The sequence below is a fragment of the Simochromis diagramma genome, unplaced genomic scaffold, assembly GCF_900408965.1.
Source record: "Simochromis diagramma unplaced genomic scaffold, fSimDia1.1 OVJJ01000123.1, whole genome shotgun sequence".
Taxonomy (NCBI): Eukaryota; Metazoa; Chordata; class Actinopteri; order Cichliformes; family Cichlidae; genus Simochromis; species Simochromis diagramma.
In genome coordinates, this window is record NW_024386778.1 from 958162 (window position 1) to 985826 (window position 27665).

At 42.8% G+C, this 27665-nt stretch overlaps 2 protein-coding genes across 3 annotated transcripts in view; one reads left to right on the top strand and one right to left on the bottom strand.

Moving 5' to 3' along the window:
* Positions 1 to 27665, bottom strand: part of LOC120720571 — a 914567-nt gene that overhangs the window by 256564 nt on the left and 630338 nt on the right. The gene's annotated exons all lie outside the window — the stretch shown is intronic.
* Positions 950 to 27071, top strand: ints2 (integrator complex subunit 2). 2 transcript variants are annotated; one of them, XM_040013118.1, is made up of 25 exons: positions 950 to 1435; positions 2077 to 2385; positions 2579 to 2717; positions 3103 to 3205; positions 6333 to 6446; positions 7272 to 7402; positions 9190 to 9360; positions 9969 to 10189; positions 10300 to 10425; positions 10637 to 10708; positions 12059 to 12173; positions 12638 to 12706; positions 13563 to 13697; positions 13796 to 13972; positions 14161 to 14275; positions 15027 to 15131; positions 15241 to 15405; positions 19756 to 19957; positions 22312 to 22437; positions 23597 to 23798; positions 24046 to 24327; positions 24811 to 24918; positions 25135 to 25240; positions 25528 to 25704; positions 26228 to 27071. In XM_040013118.1, the coding sequence occupies exons 2-25, from the start codon at positions 2081 to 2083 to the stop codon at positions 26407 to 26409; spliced, it is 3648 nt and encodes a 1215-aa protein (XP_039869052.1). In that variant the 5' UTR covers positions 950 to 1435; positions 2077 to 2080; the 3' UTR covers positions 26410 to 27071. The 2 variants fall into 2 exon arrangements, with proteins under 2 accessions (XP_039869052.1, XP_039869061.1); XM_040013127.1 differs by lacking the exon at positions 950 to 1435 and adding an exon at positions 1473 to 1706.

Below are 27665 nucleotides of genomic sequence, written 5' to 3' on the forward strand. Positions count from 1 at the left end.
AACTATTGGCATCTCTTGGAAGTAGCTGACCTCAGGTTTAATCTTATTTCTTTTTTTAATCCGTTTATTTTTCTTCGAGAAGAAAATGAAAGCAAGACCGTGAGAAGAGACATGCAGTGTCCTTTTCAGCACATCCCTTTATTGTAGCGCGCCTCTCCGTACTCCCATTGGCTGAGGTCTGCCTCCTGGCACCACTTCTGATTGGTTATGGACACATTTAGACCAGTCCCATTTCAGTGTGAAAGTAAATGTGTGGTGTAAATGAACCTGTTATGGATGGCTGCCCGTTGGACATGCAGTGTTTGTGCAAAGAGAAACGTGTTCTGTCTGGATGTTTCCTCCATCTACTGATGTTGCTCTTTATCTTTCATATTAGCCAGCGTCTGTTGGCTTGGAAAATTTGACCATCAAAATGTATTTGGTCTTATTTTGAGTGTAGATAAATACATTCAATATTTAATAAACCTATGAAAGTTTATTTTGCCATGTTTTCTTTTTTGGAAAATCATGGTTGTTTGCAGTAACCATCTGCGTCTAATATACAATATCTCTGCAAGCATGTTACCACACTATTCACATGTGGGGAAAAGGCATTGGAATAACCACGCAGAGCCATTTGAGTGGGATATCTTGCTTGTAAATGGCTGAGTTGCCCCTGGGTGGCATGTAGTAGCAGCTGGCAGTTCATTCTTTTGATAATTTTCTGCATTTCTTCTCGCTGTCAGCAACAGGGGGATAAACGGGTCCTGCTCTCTGTTTTCCTTCCTCACCAACTGCTGTCTGTATATTCTTCAAGATGTGGAATTTATACTGACACCAGAAACTGTTTGGGTAAGTACAAATCAAGATTAAATGGAGCTAGAAATGGGCAGGAATCTAAAAGCCCTAATATCTCATCATAAGCAGTATTTGCAAAACATTATAGTGTAATCAAAATACTACATATTATTATTTTTTAACATTTCCACCAGTCTGGAATAAGCTAGAATAAACCGTTTCCATTGTTGTCTGTCCGTTATAACATAGTCAAACTATAGAAAATCAAAGCGTGTGTAATTTAGCTGTAACTATGAAAGAATAGCGTCCCCATCATATACACGCGCCTAGGATCCGAGAGCTCGCAGCACGCGCAGGCTGGAGTAGTCTTTGTTCGGTCATTGCTGCTTCACGGCACCGACGACATTAGTGCTTTTGCTTTCACAGTACCCACGGTGTTCCCTCTGGGTAACGATGAGATTTAGGGTATCTATAATGGAGTGAAAGTACCAAACAACGGCAAAGACGTTTCCACAAACGTGCCGGCACAATCCAGGACAAGTTCCTCTGGGGGCTCTCCCCGATCGTGCGACCGCGGGGGCTGACGGTACAGTCTGACGTCTGAAGGCCTCCGCGGCGATAACTGTTTGAAACAGTACGTGTCATCTTAATGAGCCAGGTAAGGGCGTTCTTGTGAATTCATGTATTTATGTTACACTTACTTTATAGCTTAGACGGACCCGTCAACTCAAGGTTGTCTTGTGACAAACTAGCCTAGCTTTTAGCTTTTAGCTTGCTAGTAGTATGCTAAAAGTCTTTCCAGAAGCGAACTGAATGAGTGTTAGCTACTGCTAGCTCATATGTAGCCGTAAAAAAACCCAGCTAAGAGTTCGAGCGATTTTAGCCGAATTGCTGGTGCTTTAAAAGGCATATATTAAAGATTTCTGAAGGTGAATCCAGATGATATTTACACAAGAATCCAGTAAACACTAGTTCATGTATTAGTCCCAGCAGTTGTTAGCATTTGCTTCAGTTAGTGGTTATAGAGGGCTGTTATCTTGTTTCTTTAGTGGCGTGTAACAGCGTTTCTGTTTGTAGTGACTAAACCTATGAACAAGTTATCAAACAAAATCATTACCATCAGCGTACAAGTTACTCTCGCGTTAAAAATGTATATCGAGGAATGAATGGTCACATTATGACAACCGTTAGCTCTGCAACTTAAAGTGTATGTACTGTTGAAAACAGACTAGCAGACTGTAGAAAAAAATGCATCCAGTTTTCCTCTTTAAACAGTCAGTTTTGTCTGTTTCCCCCAAGGTATATGCACGGAGCGATGGGAGACAGTGCAGGGCTGCAGTTTGTCAGCTCCTATGCTTTTGAAGCCATGCAGAAGGTGGATGTAGTGCGCCTGGCTGCGTTAAGTGATCCGGAGCTGAGGCTGCTGCTGCCCTGCTTGGTGAGGATGGCGTTATGTGCCCCCGCTGATCAGAGCCAATCCTGGGCACAGGACAAGAAGCTTATCCTCCGCCTGCTCTCTGGGGTTGAAGCCGTCAACTCTATTGTAGCACTTTTGTCTGTTGACTTTCATGCCTTGGAGCAGGATGCACGGAAGGAGCAGCAGCTTAGGTATGACTTATTTTCACATGGTAACACTATATACTGGCACAGTAGTGGGTTACAGGGTGGGAAAAGCTGCTTATCGGGTCATACATATACAGCTATATTTGTTACTGTGTTTTAAAAAAAAAAAAAAAAAAAAAAAAAAGCCTACTTGGAGTTCATTTTAGCAGTATACATAATGTACCGTCTCCTCTGCTAGGCACAAGGCAGGTGGCTCTAATGCAGAAAGCATCCTGGTGTCACAGCTGCAGCACGGCCTAACTCTGGAGTTTGAACACAGTGATCCCCTCAGGAGACTCCGTCTGACCCTCAGTGAGCTCCTGGCTATCATGAACAAGGTACAGTCAAAGCTCCCCTTATAATTCAGTAAATCTCTGGACGATGACGATGATAACTGAGCATTCGCGTTGTAGAAATGTGGAACAAACATGTCACGTATACCTGGGACAGCTGTGTATATGTAAAGAAATGGAAGTATGAATCATTAATGAGTGTCACCTGTGGACTACAGAAACAAGATTGTGCTGCTTTCTTTAACTTTTCATTAAATTTGAAGTTTCTATCAGAATTACGACTAAATCTCTGCTAGCTGCTCTCGCTTGGAATGAAATTAACTGCGTCTCAGTGCTGCTGTTGTCCTTTAGTAGATCCATCTTCATCTAATAGGGTGAGTTGGGTGATGCGTCCCTATGGCCTGTTTCACATTCCCGTGTTGTTTCTCAGGTGGCAGACTCAAATGGAGAGTTTTTCTTAAAGTCTTCTGAACTCTTTGAAAGTCCTGTGTACTTGGAAGAGGTTGCGGATGTCCTCTGCATTTTACAAGCAGGTAAAAAAGAAAAAATGTCATTTTGTTTGCAGGTACATTATAATAGCATTGCATTTAATGCAGCAACATTCAAAAACTAGAAAATGCATTTTCTGAAGAAACTGCAGTGTGAATGCTGATAGTTGAATGTTTTAAGCTGAGATGAAACAATTGCTGAATGTTAAGTTAAAAATGTTGAATGAGCTGAATTAGGGATGGGTATCGTTTAGGTTTTATCCGATACCAGTACCAAACCGGTACTTTTGAAACGGTGCCGGTGCTCGAACCGGTGCTTAAAGAATGGAGAACACACACTTTGTCCAAAAACCTCTCATGTTCAGCTGTTTTTTTTGTAAAAAGATAACAATGTTAGCCTTTTCTGCAGCTATGGGTCATATATGGTATCACTCTTGGCTGGAAGCAGTGCTTAAACAATGGAAAAAAACACAAACTTTGTCCAAAAACCTCTCATGTTTAGCCGTTTCCCTCTTTTTCTTTGGTCATTTTAGCCTTTTTGGCCAGGGTGAAGGGAGTATCTGCCATCAAACAAGAAGACAGCTGCATGTAGCTATGATGATGTTTGCTAGTTCACCTTACATGCATTAATGTAATAACGTGGTTAGCCTACTCAGCGTAAATTACACACGAACAACATTAAGCTACTCACGCAGAGAAGAACGGCTGCTGCTGCCATCATCATCCTCATCATTTCTGCTACACTGGCAGGGGTAGGGGCCAGGACTCTCCTCTTCGGGTTCTTGGGGGATGTTGCTAACTCCGGGTCCGATAACAGGCACCACACCTGCAGTAGATGTGCTCGGTGTGAGGTCTCGCAGCAAGCTATCAAATACGGCGCATTTCTCGGCTTTAACAAAACGCTACACGTCGCCAGGTGTTTCATCAGATTTGAGGTGTTACCTCCTTTGACAGTATCACAGTATCACTTTAAAGCACTTGTTGCAGGCTGCTGAGTTTGCATATTTTGCTGTGAAGTACAGCCAGACTTTTGACCGCTTCGCCTTGGGCATTTTTAATCTGTAGCTCTGCTCTAAAAGAACGTACGTACCTGGACCCGCCTACTACGCTCACAAAGGTAAAATGATTGGCTAGAATCCAAAGTGTATGACACGTGCCATGATGGCACTGGATACTGGTACCCATCCCTACAGCTGAAACATACTGAATAATTCACCTGAAAGATAAAGTGGAGAACTGTTGAAAGCTGAAGTTCACACAGAAGAAGTTTCAAAGTTTGAAAGTAGATGATGTTAAAATGTACATTAGAAAAAGCTGAATAAAATTTTTTTAGAAAAACAAAACATCTGAATGAATATTGAAGGTTCATATTCTTTTAATCACTGAATGACTGAAATGTGGGAGATTCAGCTACAGACAGGTAAAGGGTGTCAGTTCTAATAACACCTACCAGCTGGGGCTGGTAGGTGTGGAGCTTGCTACAGGGGTGCTACTCTACCCTGCGGAGAAGGAATATGATTATCTGAAATTCATCATAGAGACTCAGGGTCAGCCACCAGATCGTGTTCTAGACTCCGGCATTTACACTGATGACTATTTCATTGAAGACGACTACAAGCAACAGCGCTGGACAGATAAGACTGACCAACAATTTCAGTACGAGACAGGATATCCATCCCTGGAGACTCGATACATAAAACTTAAACGTCTCGATGACCTCGAACAAATAATGAAGGTTAGACGAGGACCAGAAGATGACCAAAGCTTATTTGTCAGCTTAATTAAAGAGATGTTGGCCTTGGATGCACACCAGCGCATAACACCCTTGGAGGTTCTCCGGCATCCCTTTTTCAACCCTGGCCTCTCTAACAGGTTCCCATGTATTGACACTGAGAGACCACACAGAATCTCCAGAAGGGAGAAACAAAAGTGTGGATCATTGGGTCAAGCTACATCAGACGAGGCGAGAGTGACGCAAAAGAGAGGAGAAAATTTCGGACTTAATGCCAACGTCCAGTGGTTTGGCAAAGGAGGGATGCGCTGGAGCGGAGTCCTTCCTCGTTTTTATGAGGAGCTATCCACACAGAGACCACCTGACATATTGGTAATCCATACTTGGGGCAATGATTTGGGACTCATGTCTGCTTATCAACTTCTGTCATTGAGAAGGAATTGATGCAACTGCACACAGAGTTCCCTCAATGACAATTGTATATTCATCCATCAACGAGCGTCAGGTGGGAGATATGGAAATCCAGGCAAAATCAATAAAGACAGGAAGATCGTGAACGCCAGCATTAGAAAGGCTGCTGGAGTGATTATTGAGCATCCATGCTTGAGGTTTTTCAACAACTCCATTTTTTTACCTGACGGAGTTCATTTAAACAAGAAATGCACTGAAAAGCATCCGCTCGGCGTCTTCAGTCACCTCACAGAAAACTTTCCTTCACAGTCCAGAAAACCATATGTTGTTTATTTTAGGCAACGTGAGCAACACATGGCTAAATTGTGCTCCCATTTTTCTTTTCTTTTGCCTCTCACCCCCCAACCAGCCATGACAGATGGTTGCCCCTCCCTGAGCCTGGTTCTGTCAGAGGTCTCTTCCTGTTTAAAGGAAGTTTTTCCTTTCCACCGTTGCCTGGTGCTTGCTCTCATAGGGGATCATTTGATTGTTGAGCTTGAATTGAATTGGATTGAACAACATTTTAAACATTCAGGTGAGAGGTTCACATTGTAGGGAGCACTACAAAATCTACAAATAAAAAAATTGTCATGAGCGGCAAATGAAAATAAAGAAAACGATTTTTGAAAAACATCTCTTGCTGCTCTGTTGGCATGGCAAAGTGTTGAAAACATGCTGAAGCTCAAACACTAATTGTTTACTGCACTTTGTCATGCAGCTGATTTCTGCTTGAAGAGCAGTCTGCAGCCAGCCACTCCCATCGCCTCACAGCCTTGTCTTTTTCTTGTAAAAGGCAGTGACTTGCTTTTTGATAAATACAAAATAACTGAAAAATCGAAATAATCCAAATAATAAATAATCCACTGCTCCCGAGAGTTCAGCAATAATGCAGCATATTTAAAATAACAAATATTTCTGTAAACATGTCTGAAAATAATCCGTTTCTTTGACTCTGCCGTTTGAAGTGTGTTTGGATTTTCTCCATCTTAGAGCTGCCTTCGCTCCTGCCGATCGTGGATGTGGCCGAGGCTTTGCTTCATGTCCGCAATGGTGACTGGTTTCTGTGTCTGCTGGTTGCCAATGTTCCTGACAGCTTCAATGAAGGTAATTCATCTGTTGCACAACGCTGCACATTCTGTCAGCAGATAATGGAAAATAGAGTGGCTGATTAATTGACAGGAATAGTTGGATATAGTCAGTCAGTGTGGAGGAAACAGGACTTTACCTGAGATTACCTCCAAGGTTTCTCGCTTTATTAGAATTACACACTGATATCTACAACTATATGTGTTGTTCTTAATTCTGTTCACGGCAGTGGACCGAGGATGCAGGCATTTGTCTTTGACTGATGATGAACATTATTATTATGTCATCCTGACTCCCCGAGAGCCCTTTGAGAGGCTCTCTGGAATAAAACACTCACTGTCTCCTTATCGCACAGAGTGTCAGAGCCATGTCAGGCGCAGATTTGTGCTGCGTAGCGGTGATCATCACAGATTCCTTTTGGCTTTGCTGCTGCAGTTACTCTTTCATTGACATGAAAGTGCAATGGATTCATCCTTGGATGAAGTGTTTGTAAGGTTTGCCATGTTAAACACCAGCTGGCAGCCAGACTTCACCCCGCCGCCTCATCAATGGTGTATGAATGATCCAGGAGCAGCACAGATGGAAACTAATTCAATTTCAAAGCGTTGCCATAATGCCAGCTACCAAATTTACTTTTAAACAATATACAGTGGGAAAGTGAAGGACAAATATGCCAGAGAATTGATGTAATCATGGCTGTTGTGTATTGAAGGACATAACGGGGATCTGGAAGTATTCAGATTATACAGTGTTGAAAGTCTGCATACGTTTCTCCTCATTTGCTGTAAGGATATAGTAAGCAGAAGGTCCACAGTGTTTAAGCGTGCCTCTCTGTTGTTGCAGTGTGCAGAGGTCTGATTAAGAATGGAGAGCGTCAGGATGAGGAGAGCGTAGGTGGGCGGCGCAGGACTGAAGCGCTCCGGCAGCTATGTCAGATGAATCCCTCACAGGCTCTCAATATCCGGGCTATGGTGGTAGGTATACTGTTAGTATAATGGCGGGACTGAACTCACGCCAAACTCCCACTTTATTTACAGCATCCTAAAAGTCATTTATTTCAGATGAGAGATGAGTTCTCCCATCTAGTAGCTGCTCTTTTTCTACTCTGGATGCACATTTTCTGCAACATTCATTCTGCTGCCCTGTTTTATCCCATTAATTATGCATGTATTAAATAAAATTAATACTCGCACCAGCACATTTGGAGCATCTGCTCCTTTTTTATGAAGCGCTCTCCTGATTAAATGTTTGGATAGCACGACGGTTGTGTTTGCAGAAACATAGCCGCATTAAATATTGATTGTGATCTCAATATAATTATTTGCCGTTAAAACATATCTTCCATAATTTTGCAGTTTCTCTTGGTAACAAATTTAACGCGGCACCCCAGCAAAGTTCATCTGTTTCTCTGCCTCGCTAAACGTAGCCTGCTGGTAATGTAACAGTCATGCACAGATTTCAAGAATGAAAATCAGTTTGACAGACAAATGTTGTGCTTACACCACTTTGTTAAATGATGAATAATTTGTAAGCTGTAGACGTTTGTTTGCTTTTAGCTCCTAAACATCACTCTTTAGTTATTATAGACTTGACTAACGACTGGCTCTGCTGTGCAGAGAACTATTTTTCTCTGCTTAAATCAACTCACCTGATAGAGGGCAGTAAAAGTGATAGGATTTTGCTGTTTAGTCATTTATGTTGTGGTACTCTTAGTGACGCTGTCCCCGAGGGGGAGAAATGAGTCTTATTTCTATCGCTCATAGAGGTTAGAAGGTCGGCTATTGAACGAGGCAGAAGAAATTCATTGCCTTGCTGAATGATTCATTAGCAGAACTCGTACTTGGCTGGACTTTGTGGTCTCAAACAACAAGGTTTGGGAATTGATGGGATCCAGTGCTGAAAACAATGTCTGGTGAAGGGCAGTAGAGCTCGCAACCAGCAAGGTCAAGCAACGCGTGATGTTAGAAAATAATGTCGAGAAACATTAATAGTAGGATGACGAGGAACAGTGAATTTAAACAACAATGATATTTCGTTTGCACAGAAAAAGAAGACGACACTAATACAGCAATGCAGGCTTGTATTAGAACAACACCCATATTGCTAGTTCCCCTTTTTTAATTTCCTTTATTTTCAAACCTTGTTTTGGCTCGTAATCACTCACTTAGCAAGACAGCTTCTTTGCTCATGTTTCCCCTCAATAAGAAAAGGAGCTATACAGGGGTCTCGAACTCCAGTCCTCGAGGGCCGCTGTCCTGCAACTTCTCCATGTGTCCCTGCTGCAACACACCTGAATACAACTAGTAGGTCATTAGCAAGACTATAGAACTTGACTGCATGCTGAGGTGGCGACCCCTAACCCTGCTCAAGTAAATGTGTTTGGAACAATGTAATTCCAACAATGCTTTTATTGCACCGTGTTCATTCAGTCATGAGCTGCTGTAACATGAATCAAATGGCTGAATTGCCACCTCAGCATGCAGTCAAGTTCTATAGAGTCTTGCTAATGACCTGCTAATTGTATTCAGGTGTGTTGCAGCAGGGACACATGGAAAAGTTGCAGGACAGCGGCCCTCGAGGTCTGGAGTTCGAGACCCCTGAGCTATACCTTGGAGACGCGTGTCTTTGCAAAGACCGGGAACACATCAGCCCATAGTGATAATCAAACAAACATAGACGTAGTCATTATGAAAGAACATGATTAATATTTGATAGAACAGGTGACGCTCTGTAATTGACTGTGGGTGCTCTGTGTGTCCAGGTGGAGGAGTGTCACCTGCCTGGTTTGGGTGTGGCTCTCACTCTGGATTATAAACCAGATGCAGCAGATGAGGCAGTCAGTCCTCTTGTGTCTTATGTCAGCGGACTGCTGCTTGGCACCAATAGCAAAGTCCGTACGTGGTTCAGTATGTTCATTCGCAATGGACAACAGGTAAGGCCCCGGTTGACTCTCGTATTTCCTGACAACACATAAACAGTCACTCCTTTAGGTGCAAGAGGTGGACCACCCACAATGTCCTCAACATGCTGGATTGTTCCTGTGATGTTTTTAAAGAACAGACAGTAATACAAACACTCGCTGACATTCAAAATGAGATCCTGGTGGGAGTATCTTTCTTGTATTACTCGGTGTTCAGCGCTCGAGTTGGATTGCCCCAAATTTAAGCTAACATTCAAAATATCACAGCAGATATAAAGGAGATCACGAGTCTGGCTATCTGCTGGCATTTCTTGCAGTTTATGGAGCGCAGACACGCTTTAGTCAGCTTTTCACTGTAAATGTCATCATTTGTTTAAATTTCCCTTTCATAAAATGTTGGGGGGTTTTTAGGCGATAAAGCTCCCTCTGAGGAGGAACGGAGCTTCTGCTCGCCATTGGAGAAATGTCCTAAAATGTTCCTCAAGTTGCTGCTCATGCAACGAGTCAGTTAATGATCATAATTATCAGATTTGTAAATTAACTTGGGCAAACTTTTACCAAGGCCCAGCGGTGGAAGCATGAAAGTTAAATGGTGTCCTCTCCTCACTCGATCCTGCCAGCGTAAGAGGGAAAGCAGCTCAGTGCTGTGGCAAATGCGCAGACAGCTGCTGCTCGAGCTCGTTGCCATCCTGCCGCGTTCACGCAGCACCCATGTGCCCAATAATGGCGGCATGGAGGAGGAAGGAGGCTCGGGGTACTCTGGCCTCAGAGAGGAGCACGTGGTAAAGGCCAGCGCCCTGCTCCGGCTGTACTGCGCCCTCATGGGTATTGCAGGTCTCAGGTGAGTCAAAGATCATGATAGCTTTTGTTACATTTGATTTTATAATCAATATTTTATGTACTAGTTGTAACAATGTAACAATGTATTTTAATGGCTGTGTTTCCTTCCAGACCTACAGATGAGGAAGCAGAGCAACTACTGCAGCTGATGACCAGCCGGCCTCCTGCCACTCCTGCTGGCGTTCGGTTCGTCTCCTTGTCTTTCTGCAAACTGCTGGCCTTTCCTACTCTAGTCAGGTACATAAAGTTTATTGACTCTTACTTTTAGATGTCTTTGTTTTATTCAGCCAACACAAACAGGCCAGGGATCACAAGCTCTTTTTAGCTGCCGGTGGTCTTGAATTTTGATTTGCCCGCTGCTTACCAAAAAGCCCTGTCAGTGTTTTTTGGCATTAATAGTATTCTTTTCATATGTCGACTGAGCATTATCCTCTGTGTGCCTGTGCAGCACTCCAGAGCAAGAACAACTGATGGTCATGTGGCTCAGCTGGATGATCAAAGAGGAGGAATACTTTGAAAGGTAACAATAAAAAGGCATGACTTCATGGAGAACGCAAAAGATTAGAGAGTAAAATCAATCACAGGAAGCTGTCACATGTCTGAGTTTATTGTGACACACACGTTATTGTACTGATTTTATATGTCGTAAGCTTTAAATGTTCATCACATCAGCTGTAATAGGATGATGTCTTTACAGAATTGGTCTATAATGCAACATAAACCCATGTGTGAAAGCATTTGTGGCACTTAGATCCTGATCCTGTCTCCTATACTGTGAAACATTATACACAGCTGCTGTTGGTGGTGACCTCCTTTCATATGAAGAATCACCAGATTTGTTTTTAAAAAAATGTAATTTAATTTTCTTAAATTAATTTCAGGAAGTAGAGCCAGTACCATTCACCGAGTTTGGTGTCGGTATAAGACAAAGGTGCTGAGCTCTTTGCATGTCAGCTTCCTCACCAGTTTTGATTGGTTGTAACTGGTGCTGACATTGACTGGTATATATCTGACATGCATAGATAGCTGTATGGTGTCTTTTCTACTCCTGCCATCCATCTCGGGTATTATTTTTAAACAACCACAGCATACTTGTCCTAGAAATATGAATTGCTAACCAGCTACGGCTAAAACCAAAGCTGCTGTAGGCTTATCACAGATTTCTGTTTGGGCCCGTTCAGTGTCTTTTTCATAAGATCCAGGATAGTAGACATGGACATCAGAGGGGACTTTAAAGTCAAGAACCTCTTTTTGAACATTGGACTTTATTAGTCAGTTACATTAGTTATGTGCATCTCCAAGTTTGGCCCGTTGTTGTTGCTCCAGTGCTGATGATGCAAGTGACAAGGATCAGTGGATTCACGCTAATCGGTGTGCCGGATTTGAACATTTCTTTAATTCAGCTCTGATAGATTTCAGTGCCAGATGAAGAGGGATGAATAAGGAAGGGCAGATAATCTAAGGATGCCTATACACACTCGGTTTCCTTGCCCCTTGACCAAGTGACCGAGGAAACAAAAAACGTTCCCACAATGAACAAGAAGTTGAAAGTATTAAATCGTCTTTATGTGTTGAACTCGTTCCTTGGAGATTTGTTTTTCCTGTATGAAGTCTATGACCTGTTTCAGCACCTTCAGCATTGAATATGAATCCGTGTTTTTGTGACTCGAGTCCATAAACCATAAATCTGACAGGTTTGTCTGACTAACCTAAAGGCTGTGAGAGGAAGGTTCGGGTGTGTGTGGGTTGATGTAACGGTCATAATCACTTTTATTTAAATTCTGTCCTGCAACATGAAGGCTTAACGACAAACCTAAATGTCTTCTCTCACTTGCCTCTCCTGCATATGTGTTTGTCTTCCTCCTTACAGCGCCGCAGGCGTATCTGCTTCTTTTGGAGAGATGCTATTACTGGTTGCCATGTATTTCCATAGCAACCAGCTCAGCTCCATTATTGAGTTGGTGTGCTCTACTTTGGGGATGAAGGTAAGGTGGTAGGTGGGAGGGAGGCAGAGATCAATACATCAGTCTGGCTGACCAGCCACTGGCCCCTCTCTTCTGCTGCAGCAGTGGTGCATATAAAGACTATATCACTAATGAAACATTTGCAGCATACACGTATCTAGCTAGCTGCTCTACACCCTGCAGCCAGTTTTCAGTGTTATTACTTATTAAGTGCACTATTGTTTCTTGTCTGTGTGCTAAGTAGTTTCCCCGTCTCACTGTATTTCCCACTAAGATGTGTAATGTAATTGGATTTAGAGCCTGTTTGTTTCCACCCCTAGGGCAATCCTCTCAATTCAGTGTTGTGCTTGCCATGTAGAATTTTTCTTATGAAATATGAAAAGAGGGAATTACAAAATAGCAGCGCTGCTGCCTACAGGCTGTTTTCACTCACAGCGAGCCTGCCACTCTGGATGTTTTTCATAGTTTTTGTGTAATTCCTGCAGATTGCCATCAAGCCCAGCTCACTGAGCAAGATGAAGACCATCTTCACACAGGAGATCTTCACTGAACAGGTGTGTATGTATATTACAAGTCCATCATTGTGTATTGTTACTGGGCAACCACCGTTTTTGTCAATGATTTGATTTAGATCTCTGACTCAACACCTCCATCCTTTCAATGTTTCACTGTTTACTATCAGACCAATGGGGGGGGGTGATTTGCTGCTGAAACCTTTTTCATAGGAAGCACAGAAAGTTTTGACTTTGATATCTTTAGGTTATTACTGCTTGACGTTGGCAAACTGTCACGGTGCATAACAGAGTTTTCACACCAGTATAGACTATTAGCATCACACACATCTGTCTGTGTCATGGGGTAAGCTTCTTAAACAGTGTTATAAGAGAGATCGGACACCTCAAGAGTCTTGAACCAGTAAATCCCATAATGGCAACGATGGTTGGATAGTTTTAACCCTATTTTGTAGCAAACCTTTTAAACTGTTTTTTCAGATTCAATTTGATATTAAAGTTAGGAGCTACTTTTGGCTGCTCCCTTATTTCCCAAGGATCGGCATTTTTGATTTGGCACACATTTGATGCCCTTTGCCCTTTCTGATGCTGCCCGCCCATTTATCTGGCATTGGGACTAGGAGTGCACTTGGCTGGGGTTTATCTCCTAACAGAATTAAATTTACCATCATTCACATATATGGTGAATGTGTTAACCACTGCACCACGGAGCAACTATATTATTTCGATAATGATTCAAAACGTAAACACTTGGCCAAAGATAATGGTTGGGCCCATGCTGCTGGTATAGAAGTAAATTTTCCTGTCCAGGAGCGCTACAAAAGAAATGTGGCACAAATGTTTATAGTCTTTACATTTCTGAACTGTTAACAACAGTTGTGTGACTTTGGCTGTGCAGGTGGTTACAGCTCATGCAGTTAGGGTTGCAGTGACCAACAACCTAAGTGCCAACATCACAGGATTTCTTCCCATTCACTGCATCTACCAGCTGCTTCGGAGCCGAGCCTTCACCAAGCACAAAGTGTCTATTAAGGTAATGCACACGTTATGGCTGATTGTGACTATTGCGTAACTTTGTACTACTGCACAGCTGTTTGAAACTGTGTTGTTGCCCTTGTGTGCACCTTCTAGGACTGGATCTATCGCCAACTCTGTGAGACGACAACACCCATCCACACCCAACTTATTCCCCTAATTGATGCCTATATCAACTCCATCCTTACTCCAGCTTCCAAGGCAAACCCAGAGGCCACCAACCAGCCAATCACAGAGCAGGAAATCCTCATTGTCTTCCTGAGCTCTGCAGGAGTAAGTCGCTTCCGAAGCTAAATCTGCACCCTTACAAAACACCAGTGCAGTGCATTTGATGGGTTATTGTTCATTTTGTTTGAAACATAATTACACTTTCATAATCCATAATTTTGCTCACTTTGATCTTCGTAGTTTGGAAATAGGTTTGTAACCGTTATATCCACGTTTGCTGGTGATCTCTTTAGCAAGCGGATGGTAGTCGAGCAGGACGGCAGCGCTACTCTATCACCACCCAACTGCTTATCCTGTACTACATCCTGTCTTATGAGGAGAACCTGTTGGCTAGCACCAAACAGCTGGGTATGTATGAGGCTGTTTCCCAACAAAAACACTGCGATGTGTTTGGCTTCCCTTTGTGCTCTTGGCTCACCTCCCTCCTGCTTCTCATTTTCTCTTTCTGTGCCTGTCTGAATTGCATCCTTTGTCATTTTCCTCACTGAAGAATGCATTGTGTGGATGATGAAGGGAATTTGTCAGCAAGTGAGAAGAAAAAGGAACCTTTTGTCCTCTGTTAAGTTGTAGGAGATGCTCTGGATGTGCAGTCATTCATCCTTTTCTCTCTTGGCACTGAATGTTGGCTGCTTCATAGAGAATAAATGGTTGGCTGACAAAGAGCCAAGTACAATGGTTGCGGGAGCAAAGCTAACTAGGACAGCTGTAGGTTAGATTGAGCATTAGCAGTTAGCCTAGTCAGTGTTTATTCTCTCCCGTGACGAGCTCTCCTCTTGCCCTTCATTAGGCCAGATTTATGTGAGAGTTTATGCCCATCTCTTTAATTGCTGTGTTTACCCAAGTGCTCTCTCAGCCTTCAAGGAAGGAGTAATGAAGCCCATCAGCAGTGGTAATGAACCCACGTCAATGAAAAATCACCTCAGCTTCTCGAACGCATCGGCACAGCGGCTCTGGTGTCCTCACACAATCAAATAAAACATTTATCCTCCATCTCGTCCTTATTTTGCTTCACATTTTCACTCTGTTTAGTATTTAATTCAGTATAGTTTCTGTGATCCACTCACTCGTCCTGTTTTCCTCTTTTTCTGTTTTTTTTAAGCCCTGATGCAGAAGAAGCCAAAATCCTACTCTGCAGCCCTGATGGACCAGATCCCCATTAAGTACTTAGTTACCCAGGCCCAAGGGCTGCAGCAGGAACTCGGGGGTGAGAGTCACTTTTGGCTTTTTCTTACTAAACACATGGAGAAAACCCCCCAAAAGGTAAAAATTATTTGATTATTGTAGACTGAACGCAGTTTCTTCACTGATCCCAGGTCTGCATTCGGCCCTACTGAGACTGCTTGCAACCAACTACCCACATTTATGCCTTGTGGAGGACTGGGTGTGTGCGGAGGAGGTGACCGGTACCCTGCCCCTGTTGAGGAAGATGATGCTTCCCAGTAACACCTGTAGATACACCCAGAGACAGCTTCACCAGGGTGAGCACAGGAAATTTAAGATGTAGCTGCTGAATTTAATTTAAAAATATTAAGAGAGAAACATTTTAAAGTAATAAAAACCCAGACAGATGATTGATGGCTTTACTAGCACCACTGACGCTAATCTAGACGTTACAGTTGGGCGAGTGAAATGCCAGATTATCTGTCTTAGGTTGGAATAAAATCATTTATCAATCTGTAATCTTTGTGGTTAATCTTTTATGCTGTGTTGATCCTACAACTGCTGAAGGATCAACAGTTTCAATAGATGTAGGTGATGTGTAGCTACATCTAGATGCTGTGTGACGCTGCACGACAAACCGCAGAGAGCTGGCGTCTCGTTTATTTGGCTCTGTCATGTGGTGTTCTTGTGTTTCTCTGATCTTCATTGTAGTAGTTTAAAAGAAAGTTGTTTGAACTGAGTGATGGTTACATACTTGAGTGTGGCGGAGCCTGTCTCTTAACCTGAACAGCTTACTCCATTTGTATGGCGTTATTTTTTGTGCCACTATTCTGAGCGCGCGTAAAAAAAGTTTGCATGTGCAAGTGTTGCATTTTGAGGAGAAATTTATTTTGAGCAAAGAAAAGCTGAATTTGAGTGAACAAAATTCATTCCTGCAAAAACTGTATTTCAGTGTTTGCTATTATCCACACACACACACACACCAGCAGCCCCTCTCGCTCAGTTTTTGCATTTGCGCTCGCAGTGTGTCGCTCGCGCTCTCAACATTTCTGCCCGTGCGCGCTCAACTCTTTCTCTACACAGTTATATTTGTGCCACAAAACCAGCCAATCACAGACTTGGATGCAAAGAAATCTGATTGGCTGTTCTGGTCTCCAATCAGCTCGAAATGACGAAATGCAATATCCCAGAATCCATTTTGTCCAAAACTCAAACGAGGCAGTGGCAGAGGAACACAGAGGGGCGGAGTTTCAAATATTACTCTTTCTGGGTCACAAAATAAACTTTTAAGATATTTTCATGCGAGAATGTTTCTGTGTAAACTTCAAATATCTGCTCGATTCATCAAGACATCACATATTTGCATAAGTGCTCTAACGTTTTCGGAGATGCCTGTTACCCACCAGCTGACCGCATAGCTGGACTGGCCATTATGCCCAATGGCCAGTCCGCATAGCTGGACTGGCCATTGGGCATATAGCTAGCTATATGCCGATAGCTAGCTATCCAGCTAGCTAAAACATAAAAATATAAAAACATAAACATAAAACATAAAAATGAAAAATCGGCCCACCAGGCAAATGTCCGGTATGCCCACCGGACATTTGCCTGGTGGGCCGATTTTTCATTTTTATGTTTGTTTGTTTTTGGGCTGGACCAATTACAATACATCCGTATTGAAGGGAAAAGGAACGCGATTAGTCCCGGACTTCAGCTAGAATCAAAAAGACAAAGCTGGAGTTATTCTGTCTTTACGTTGCACAGCTGCCTCTTCTCCCCTCATTCTCTCCCCCTCCGTCTCCCGTTGCTACTTCAATCATGAAACTGATCAATGATCAGCTGATCGTCTCTCTTGTTTGTTGATCTTCCACTTTGCGCCAGAAACAGGAAACCAGCGGATGTCGCGCTAAACAACAGCAGCACGTTCAAGCTTGATCAGCTGTTGTTAGAATTTATTTAAAATTCATTTCTAGTATCAGCTGATGTTTGCTGGAGCCACAGCTGTAAAAGCTGCTGGTCATGGTATCCGGTTTGGAAACATGAAGGTGATACAAATCATACATACAGTGGGGCAAAAAAGTGTTTAGTCAGCCACCGATTGTGCAAGTTCCCCCACTTAAAATGATGACAGAGGTCAGTAATTTGCACCAGAGGTACACTTCAACTGTGAGAGACAGAATGTGAAAAAAAAATCCATGAATTCACATGGTAGGATTTGTAAAGAATTTATTCGTAAATTAGGGTGGAAAATAAGTATTTGGTCACCTCAAACAAGGAAAATCTCTGGCTCTCACAGACCTGTAACGTCTTCTGTAAGAAGCTTTTCTGTCCCCCACTCGTTACCTGTATGAATGGCACCTGTTTGAACTCATCATCTGTATAAAAAGACACCTGTCCACAGCCTCAACAGTCAGACTCCAAACTCCGCCATGGCCAAGACCAAAGAGCTTTCGAAGGACACCAGGAAAAGTATTGTAGACCTGCACCAGACTGGGAAGAGTGAATCTACAATAGGCAAGCAGCTTGGTGTGAAAAAATCAACTGTGGGAGCAATCATCAGAAAATGGAAGACATACAAGACCGCTGATAATCTCCCTCGATCTGGGGCTCCACGCAAGATCTCATCCCTTGGGGTCAAAATGATCATGAGAACGGTGAGCAAAGATCCCAGAACCACACGGGGGGACCTGGTGAATGACCTGCAGAGAGCTGGGACCAAAGTAACAAAGGTCACCATCAGTAACACACTACAACGGCAGGGAATCAAATCCCGCAGTGCCAGACGTGTTCCGCTGCTGAAGCCAGTGCATGTCCAGGCCCGTCTGAAGTTTGCCAGAGAGCACATGGATGATACAGCAGAGGATTGGGAGAATGTCATGTGGTCAGATGAAACCAAAGTAGAACTTTTTGGTATAAACTCAACTCGTCGTGTTTGGAGGAAGAAGAATACTGAGTTGCATCCCAAGAACACCATACCTACTGTGAAGCATGGGGGTGGAAACATCATGCTATGGGGCTGTTTTTCTGCCAAGGGGACAGGACGACTGATCCGTGTTAAGGACAGAATGAATGGGGCCATGTATCGTGAGATTTTGAGCCAAAACCTCCTTCCATCAGTGAGAACTTTGAAGATGAAACGAGGCTGGGTCTTCCAACATGACAATGATCCAAAACACACCGCCCGGGCAACAAAGGAGTGGCTCCGTAAGAAGCATTTGAAAGTCCTGGAGTGGCCTAGCCAGTCTCCAGACCTCAACCCCATAGAAAATCTGTGGCGGGAGTTGAAAGTCCGTGTTGCTCGGCGATAGCCCCAAAACATCACTGCTCTCGAGAAGATCTGCATGGAGGAATGGGCCAAAATACCAGCTACTGTGTGTGCAAACCTGGTAAAGACCTATAGTAAACGTTTGACCTCTGTTATTGCCAACAAAGGTTATGTTACAAAGTATTGAGTTGTATTTTTGTTATTGACCAAATACTTATTTTCCACCCTGATTACGAATAAATTCTTTACAAATCCTACCATGTGGATTCATGGATTTTTTTTTTCACATTCTGTCTCTCACAGTTGAAGTGTACCTCTGGATGACTTCATTTACTGAACCTCTCATCCATTTTAAGTGGTTGGACTTGCACAATCGGTGAGTGGATCTGACAATACCTTTTTTGCCCCACTTGTATATAACCAACAAGAGCGATACTCCACTGTCTACAACAGTCCGCTTTTGTTTTCGTTCGAAGGCCTTCTGATCAGTTTTCCTGTAACACCTGGTGGTGTACCGTTCAGTGGATTTTCTGTCAGTTCAGCCTTTTATATTATGTTTAACCCGAGGTGACCCGGTCAAGCTGGTGGGTAACCGCATCTCCGAAACACGTTTAGAGCAATTATGCAAATATGTGATGTCTTGATGAATCGAGCAAGATATTTGAAGTTTACACAGAAACAGTCTCGCATGAAAATATCTTAAAAGTTATTTGTGACCCAGAAAGAGTAATATTTGAAACTCCGCCCCTCTGTGTTCCTCCGCCACTGCCTCGTTTGAGTTTTGGATGAAATGCATTCTGGGATATTGCATTTCATCATTTCGAGCTGATTGGAGACCAGAACAGCCAATCAGATTTCTTTGCATCCAAGTCTGTGATTGTCTGGTTTTGTGGCACAAATATAACGGTGTAGAGAAAGAGTTGAGCGCGCACGGGCAGAAATGTTGAGAGCGCGAGCGACACACTGCGAGCGCAAATGCAAAAACTGAGCGAGAGGGGCTGCTGGTGTGTGTGTGTGTGTGTGTGTGTGTGTGGATAATAGCAAACACTGAAATACAGTTTTTGCAGGAATGAATTTTGTTCACTCAAATTCAGCTTTTCTTCGCTCAAAATAAATTTCAAACACTTGCACCTGCAAACTTTTTTTACGCGCGCTCAGAATAGTGGCACAAAAATACCGCCATACATTTGTAGGATTTAATCTGTGATTTACATTTTTCCTCTCTGACTCTTGAAATGCATCCATGCTGCTAAAGGAATCTGTTGATTAACCTCAACGGACAATCGCACAATAATTCTCAAGTGTATTTATGATACTGTGCTGTGCACTTGTTGTACACTGATGGAGATGCAGCCAAAGCTTCTCTATGAATCAGAGATTAAAGCTTATGTTTTCCTCCCAGCCTTCCAGAAGTTGCCATCAGGTAGTCCCAGGCTGATGCGTATCCTGGAACATTTAACACTGCTTTCACCTGGAGACCTCATCCCTTACGCGGAGGCCCTCACAGCCAGCATGGCTCTGCTGCTGGAGCCTGCTGTGCCTCGTCGTATACTACAGACCGTCAACAAGCTCTGGATGGGTCTGAACACCGTGATGCCCCGCAGGTACGTGCTCCGGACATGCAATCAGGAATTTGTGCCTTAAAGCATTAATGGAATCACTTGAGTAACTAAAATTGGTCTAAAGAATTTTCTTGTCCTCACTAATTAGAATTTGACATCACTGAAGTGAATGAACTCCCCTGCTGCTGGTTAAATAATAATTATACATGTTTCCAGTAAAAGGCTTACAGGGGTGTTTGACTTGTTGCTTCCTCCTCTAGGCCTGTAGACAGTTGCTGGGAGGCTCTGTAAATACAGGACATGAAACCTGTAGAGCAGCAGATGATGACTTTCAGCTGTCTGCTCAGTGATTATTGTATAAACAGATCAAAGACACTGAGGTGAGCGACTGAGTCGGCCTTTGTGAACTCTGGACAGATGAGGTTAACCTCACTCTGCTGCAGGGCTCAAAGGAGCACAGCTACCAAAAGGAGCCTGTTACAAGACGAGCTCAGGCAGGAAGACTGAGGGGGAGATGTAAGGGGTTGTCGGGGGAGCATGCTAGCGGGCCGTCGTTATTACCATGTTGTTTGGAAAATACGGCACACTTAAAATCAATCCTTTGATTTTTCTGAAAGTCGACAGAGCCCCTTATAATCCCGTGTGCCTTATGTATGAACTCTGGTTGTGTTTACTGACCTCGAAACGATTTTATGTACACGGTGCTCGAAAATCTGTCAAATGTTTCGGTACGACTTTGCTAAGCTACGAAGTAGGGCTGCCACGATTTGTCGACTAGTCACGATTACGTCGACTATCAAAATCGTCGACGACTGATTTAATAGTCGACGTGTCGTTTGAAGCTTTGTAAGATCGCAAAAGACGCAGAAGTAGCAGGATTTAAGAGTGTAATAACGGACTGAAACAGAAGATGGCAGCACTGCATGTACAAGGATGCCAGCTGCCGTTAAACCCCGAAGAAGAAGAAGCAGCTGTGTCCAAGAATTCATAGCGCGGCCCAGCTTAGTTTCCAACAATGGCGGTAGCTAGTTAGTTTTAATATTACTCTTATTATTCTTTCTGGGTCACAAAATAAACGTTTAACATATTTTCAGGCGGGAATGTAACTGTGTAAACCTCAAATATCGGCTCAGTTTATCAGGACACCACATATTTTCAAAAGCGCTCCGACGTTTTCGGAGACGTCTGTTACCCACTAGCTCGATAGCTAGCCGGGGGCTAGGTCACTAGCGCCGTGAGAACACCGGACTCCCGGCAAATTGTTTTCAAACCCACCGCCGTCTTTCGCGACTCAGGTTAAATATATATGAGTCACTTAGATAAATTAAAAATGTTGTTGTTTGGCTTTTTTTTTTTTTTTTTTTTTTTGTATTTTATTTGTTCCTGAGTAAATCTGTTTGGCTGAGATTAAAGTTATAGTTTTTACACAGCTGAATAAACGTAAAGCAGACAGCTGATTATCAGAAGTGTGAGATGCTGGAGAATATACTCCGGTGTCCTGTTATATTTTAGATAGCAAGGAGTTTATTAAACTTTACCGAAACAATCTGCAAATTTCATTAAAATTGAATAAACTATCATCTTGTCTTTATTTTTAGTTAGCACCTTAAAAGCTTAAAGCTATAAGCTAATGATAGTTATATAAGAGCAGATGCTGCTGGTGCAATAAGCTGTAGTTTTACGTCCAGTGGATGATGATCTGATTAGTCGACTAATCGCATAAATAATCGGTGACTAGTCGACTATCAAAATAATCGTTTGTGGCAGCCCTACTACGAAGCCGCACCGCTTGATGGATTGTCGGAGTATTACGGCTATCGTAGGCGGAGCCTCGCGGAGTGATACGTGCTGTGCTTCAACATAATGTTACCGTACTGTGTGTGTATAACCTCTTTTTAAGTTGTGTGGATATTATACATGGTTATGCTGAGGATATGTCGGCCAGTTTCCACTGGAAACGCCTTTTTGGTTAAACTGTCAGCAAAGAATTTGCATTTGCACTGTTAATTATTTATATAACTTTAATGCAGATAAAAAAACAGCTGCTTGTTTAAGTGAAAATACAGTGATGGTTTTTTTTTTTTTTTTTTTTGCACTAATAAAGTTGTGGAGTTGTAAAGTATTTTGTCTCGTGTCAATTAAATCGGCAGTTATATTGTTATCACAAATTTTCAAATGATATCGTGATAAATATATTTGGTCATATCGCCCTAGTCTGAATATTAATCTTGGGCGTAATACTGTCAGTTTTACTTTGAGCAGTTTTAATGTTGTCCCTTAACAAGGCAGTGTTTCTTAGTCTTAGTTACGTCAGAGTTCTTTAAAAGCCGGGTACAGTCGGTGCTTCAGTTAACAAAACTGTGTGGTGGGAATGAAATTGTGTGTCTGTGTCACAGGCTGTGGGTGATGACGGTAAACGCCCTCCAACCTTCAGCGAAGCTGCTCAGGCAGCAGAGGTACACCCAGAATGACCTGATGGTCGATCCTCTCATCGTGCTGCGCTGTGATCCGAGAGTATACAGGTGACTACAAAAAGCCACGCATGGACTCAGACATACAGTCTCAGACGTGTTGCAGTAGGTGGGCTTTCATGTGGTCCACATTTTCACTGAACTTAACTAAAGAATTTCTTCTTATACAAAAGATGAACCCTTTATGACCGGGCAGCGCGGGCAGCGCGGGCACGCTCCGTTTTCCATAACTATTTTTAAAGCCCGGTAGCACTGGAACCACGTAAGCTAGCGCAATCATTTTTTTGCATATGAAACCGGAGGAGTTGTACTTACATCTTATGCCATCAGCTCGTCCTCAGTCACGGTTTCCTTCCACACATAGCTTTGCAAAACCTGCATAAAAAGCACTTGCAGCAACAAAAACATAATATTCCAGAAACAGGCTCGTCCGATCCGATCAGCTGTTCATAACACTTCCTATGTTGGAATAGACGTCAGCGCGAACTGTTGCATGTCCGCCATGACCTGCCCGGAACTGGAAGTGACGTCATTTTCACAGAAAATTTATTTTTTGTCCTGTAGGGCATTTACAAAGATATGCGGGTATTTTTGAAATTAATTTTGAGTTTATGCCTTTCTGTATCGTGTCTGGGAGGCTTAAACTCAAACTGCTGGAAATAATCTGTTTTGATGCTTTTTTTTTTTTTTTTGCAAATTTGCATCATAATATTTATTTTCATTTTTCCTGCAGTATATAAAAATTAGTGTATCTCAAAAATAAAACTATGAAGACACTCAAAATAATTTTCCTGTGGTTGGAAACTATTTTGTGCAACTTTTTGTTATTTACAGTTTTGAGGGGTGAACCTCTGAAATTTCTCTAACTAGAAATCCATCCATCCATCCATCCATCCATCCATTCGCTTCCGCTTATCCTTTTCAGGGTCGCGGGGGCGCTGGAGCCTATCCCAGCTGTCATAGGGCGAGAGGCGGGGTTCTAACTAGAAATATATGGAAAAAAACAAAAATGATTTTCAATTTTTTTTTTGTCATTTATTGCTCTTTTTTATGTAGTTACTAAGGACTTAATGCATACATGTTATTAAAATTGAGGCTATAATGGTTGTATTGATGTATAGAAACTGCATGTAAGAATATAAAGATGAGCTCTGGCAGACGTGTTATGATGCGTCTTAATTGTCAGGTAACAATATTTGTTTTTGGCCAGGTGTCCTCCTTTGATGGACATTGTCCTTCACATGCTGAATGGCTACCTGCTGGCCTCGAAAGCCTACCTACAATGTCACCTGAAGGAGACGGCCGACTTTGATCGACAGAGCCAGACTGTGTCGAGCCTCGGTGTGCCGGGACAACCAGATACGCCGGAGGTCACCAGGGAGGAGCTAAAGAACGCTCTTTTATCTGCGCAGGTCATTTGAGTTTTATAAGAGTGCTATGCATGTGACAGCATATTCATTCCTAACCCTGTTTCCTGTATCACGTTGTTTCTTCATCCCCCCAAAATATTACACTGCAAAATTTTCAAATCTTATTTTTATGTGAAATTTCTATCTTACTGATGTTTCAGTAAAACAAAAAATGCAAAAAGACACTAAAGTGTAACGGCGGGCCTTTTATGCAAAGTCATTATAAATCCTTGTTTTTGTCCAACTGCAGGACAGCGCAGCAGTGCAGATTCTTCTGGAGGTGTGCCTGCCAACCTCTGAAGAGCAGCAGCTGGGGGCCACCACAGACAGCCTGTTGAGGAGCATTCGGGGCCCCGTGCCAGGGAAATCGAAACAGGGAAGCCTGGGGCCTGCAGCCAAGGGGGGCGTGGAAGCTGCGGAGCCAGAGGGAGGTTTGCTCAGTGATTTGAGGGAGGTGCAGTGTCTCATCTGTTGTCTGCTGCATCAAATGTTCATCGCCGACCCCAACATTGCCAAGTTGGTCCACTTTCAGGTAATATAATGCTGGCAGGTTTATTGTGCCATCTTGTGCATCCTTCCACATTTTCCTATTGAAAGCATTACAGTCATTGATAATTGATTACACCGTAGAGCAGAAAATACCTTCAATGCGTTTTTCAAGAAGATCCGAATCATATTGACCCCATTAGTCATCAGATTGTGCCGTGGCGTAAGTAATAAGTGAGTGCAGCGCTCCCAGAAGCAGCAGACAGCCATATGGTGGACTTCATCAAACCACTTCCTGTCACAGTAATCCATCCACGCTGCTGAGCAGGAGCTGCTGAGCAGGAGCTGCTGAGCAGGAGCTGCTGAGCAGGAGCTGCTGCAGTGTGCATCGGCGCACACGCATGTTTACGCTGGCACTCATTTACATAGACGACTGTTTGAATAAATGAACTGCTTATTTGCGATTTCTTGCTTATGTTGCTAGATTAATTCCAAGTTTCCTGTTTCCTCTTGTCTCCCTGTCTGCCAGGGTTACCCTCAAGCTCTGCTGCCTCTAACTGTGGCAGGCATTCCCTCCATCCATATCTGTCTGGACTTCATCCCAGAGCTGCTGGCCCAGCCCCAGCTGGAAAAGCAGGTGAGGCCTCCCAACCTCCCCTCCCCTCTCTTTCCTGGCTTTCACTCCTAGACTTGCCCTGGGTTTGTGCCAGAGCCTCTCTTACACTGTTGTGCTTTTATTTATTTATTTATTTTCTCCAACCAGCTCTGCTCGCTGCTCTGCTGAGTGTTTGCATATTTGCTACATAAATAAATGTATTAAATGTCTCACTGTTGTTATCGTGTGTCCCTGCAGATCTTTGCAATCCAGTTGCTATCATATCTGTGCACCCAGTACGCCCTACCCAAGTCCCTGAGTGTGGCCAGGTTGGCCATCAGTGTCATGGGTACACTTCTTACAGGTCGGTAAACACTCTTTACGTCTCACACGCTCATGCATGTGGTGATATACTTCCTCTTTTAGTGTGCGTCTTTTCTCTGTCAAACATTCAGTCTGCTGCCTGCACTGTACAGTTCATCTTACATAAATCAGCTGTTGGCACACAGATGTTTTTATCCCTGTGTTTAGCTGCCATCCTCTGGTGTTTAGCTGTTAGTGCAACATTATTTCTCTACACTGTATTAACTGTTTATCAGCCTTGTGTTTTGTGTTAATTGTGTATTCGTGTGTGTGTGTTTTGTTTCCTAGTGCTGACTCGTGCCAAGCGGTTCCTCTTCTTCATGCCCACCCTGCCATGCCTGGTGGCTTTCTGCCAGGCGTTCCCTCCACTCTACGATGACGTGGCAGCTCTCTTAGTACAAGTGGGCCAGGTTTGTTCTTCGGACGTGGCCACCAAAGCCCGGGACATCGATCCTTTTATCGCGCGTAAGCATGATTACTCATTTTCTTGGCAGAATAACGTTGACACAAAAATATTTTGACCCGAATCATTTTTGTTCATCTTTTTAAAAATCCACAATCCAGATGTTGTAATTAAAGCCATCTGATCATTTCTGTCCTAAATGTCTAAGAATTATGAGAAAGGTCCTTCATCATTTATTAGCTTTGATGTGTTTGAGTGAAGCCTGATGTTGCCTTACACATAAAGACCAAGTGCCAGCCTGCTCCTCAGCCTGAGGGTTTGAAGCTCGGTGTTGGTATCACTGCTGTTGGATCTGTACTCACTGTGGATGCACAGCTCATGTATTTCACTGGATCTAGTAAATGTGTAGTAGGAGTATACCTACCATAGACATTTAAAGGTGTTGTCCATGTATGCTACTGCAGACAGGCTTGATCTACTTTGTTTATTCAGCATTTCTGGACGCTTCGATTGGACATAGAATAATTTGTGTAGATGAGTTTAGATCTACCAGTGCTAAAGAAAAACACTTGTTTTTTCACTCAGGCTTGCAGTATCTTAAGGAGAAACCACTGGAGGCTGTGGTCTCAGGAGGACACCCCTGCAAGCTGACTCTACCCCAGAAGACAGCAGAGGAGCTGGGTGGGGCTGACCCTGATGTCCAGCTCTGTTACTGCATAGAGGCCACCTTCATGGACATTATCAGCTGCACCCTTCACGGACTATAGAGCAAACACACAGAGACTCTGGATGGTTCAAAGGGACTTGACTAAACCAACAACTCCAAACACTCTGTGTTCATGTGCTCTGTGATGATTTGTAGAAATCAAAATGTTTTGGGGGTTTTTCTTCGACCTCTGTAAGCATATTTTTTTAACTTTAAGTGCTACGACCTTTTTTTTTCTCAGGCACTGAAAAAAATGTTGCCTTCAGATGTGAGAGTTTTGTAATGTATTTGTTTGTAATAAAACAAAGGAAATATCCGTCTGAGGTTTATTCTGCAGTGGGAAGTTTGGATAGATGTGGCATCTCCTCTCAGCATAAATCTGGACTCCTGGTTTTCGGTTTTCTGCCCCTTGCATATAATTAAGATTTTATTTCTTGTTTTTACTGGAAATAGTTAACTTTTTTTTATGCAATCAAAAAAAGACCTTTAAATCCAGTTACAGTTAAGTCTTAGGAGTTGTTTAAGTTTTTGACCTTTTAACATTTTAACACAAGTTCACAAACATCAAAGAAGAAAAAGGATGACTGGAGCAAACGAGTTGGTTCTGTTGGATATTTTTACAATAATCTTGATAAATACCTGAAATATACAGAAGAACCACTTCTTGTCAGTTACAATGTTTCCAGTAACTAAAGTCATTAAAATGGTTTGTTTGGTTTATAATGAAATCTTTGTACCTCTGAGCACAAACATGGTTGGTTCCTTCTAAAACAAGCAGCTGGTTTCAAAGACAGATAAATAGCACTTAAGCATATTCAAACATTCACACGCTTCAGATAATAACTTTGGGTTATGATTATTAGATGACCTGCTGCTAGTGCACGTGTATAAAAATACTGTCCAACTTTAACAAAAAAATAAAAACTTGTTCAGGCTTAAGCAAAAACAGCAGTGTTTATTTTCTAATTCTTGAATTCAGGCTGGGCTCGACCCCCCAACCAGCCCACGCCTATTTCCTAAAATGCTGTTGTGTGCACTGTAATGTGTAGCTGCTATCTCACATGTACCTAGGGATGCATCATCATCTGTAGGCCTCGTGGGCTGATATCAGCCTATCAGGGAATAAGATGGCATTTAGCGATGTCAGTGGCTGATCTGTATCTGTCGTGTCACGCCGCTGTTGCAGTAGGTAAATGTCCAAAGATGTCGAGATAAAGATCTGGGAGGCTTTCAAACTATTTTTAAATGTGGAATTATTTTATTTTCCTGGCACAAAGGTGTTGATTTGAACTTATATTCTATTGGAGATCATGTATC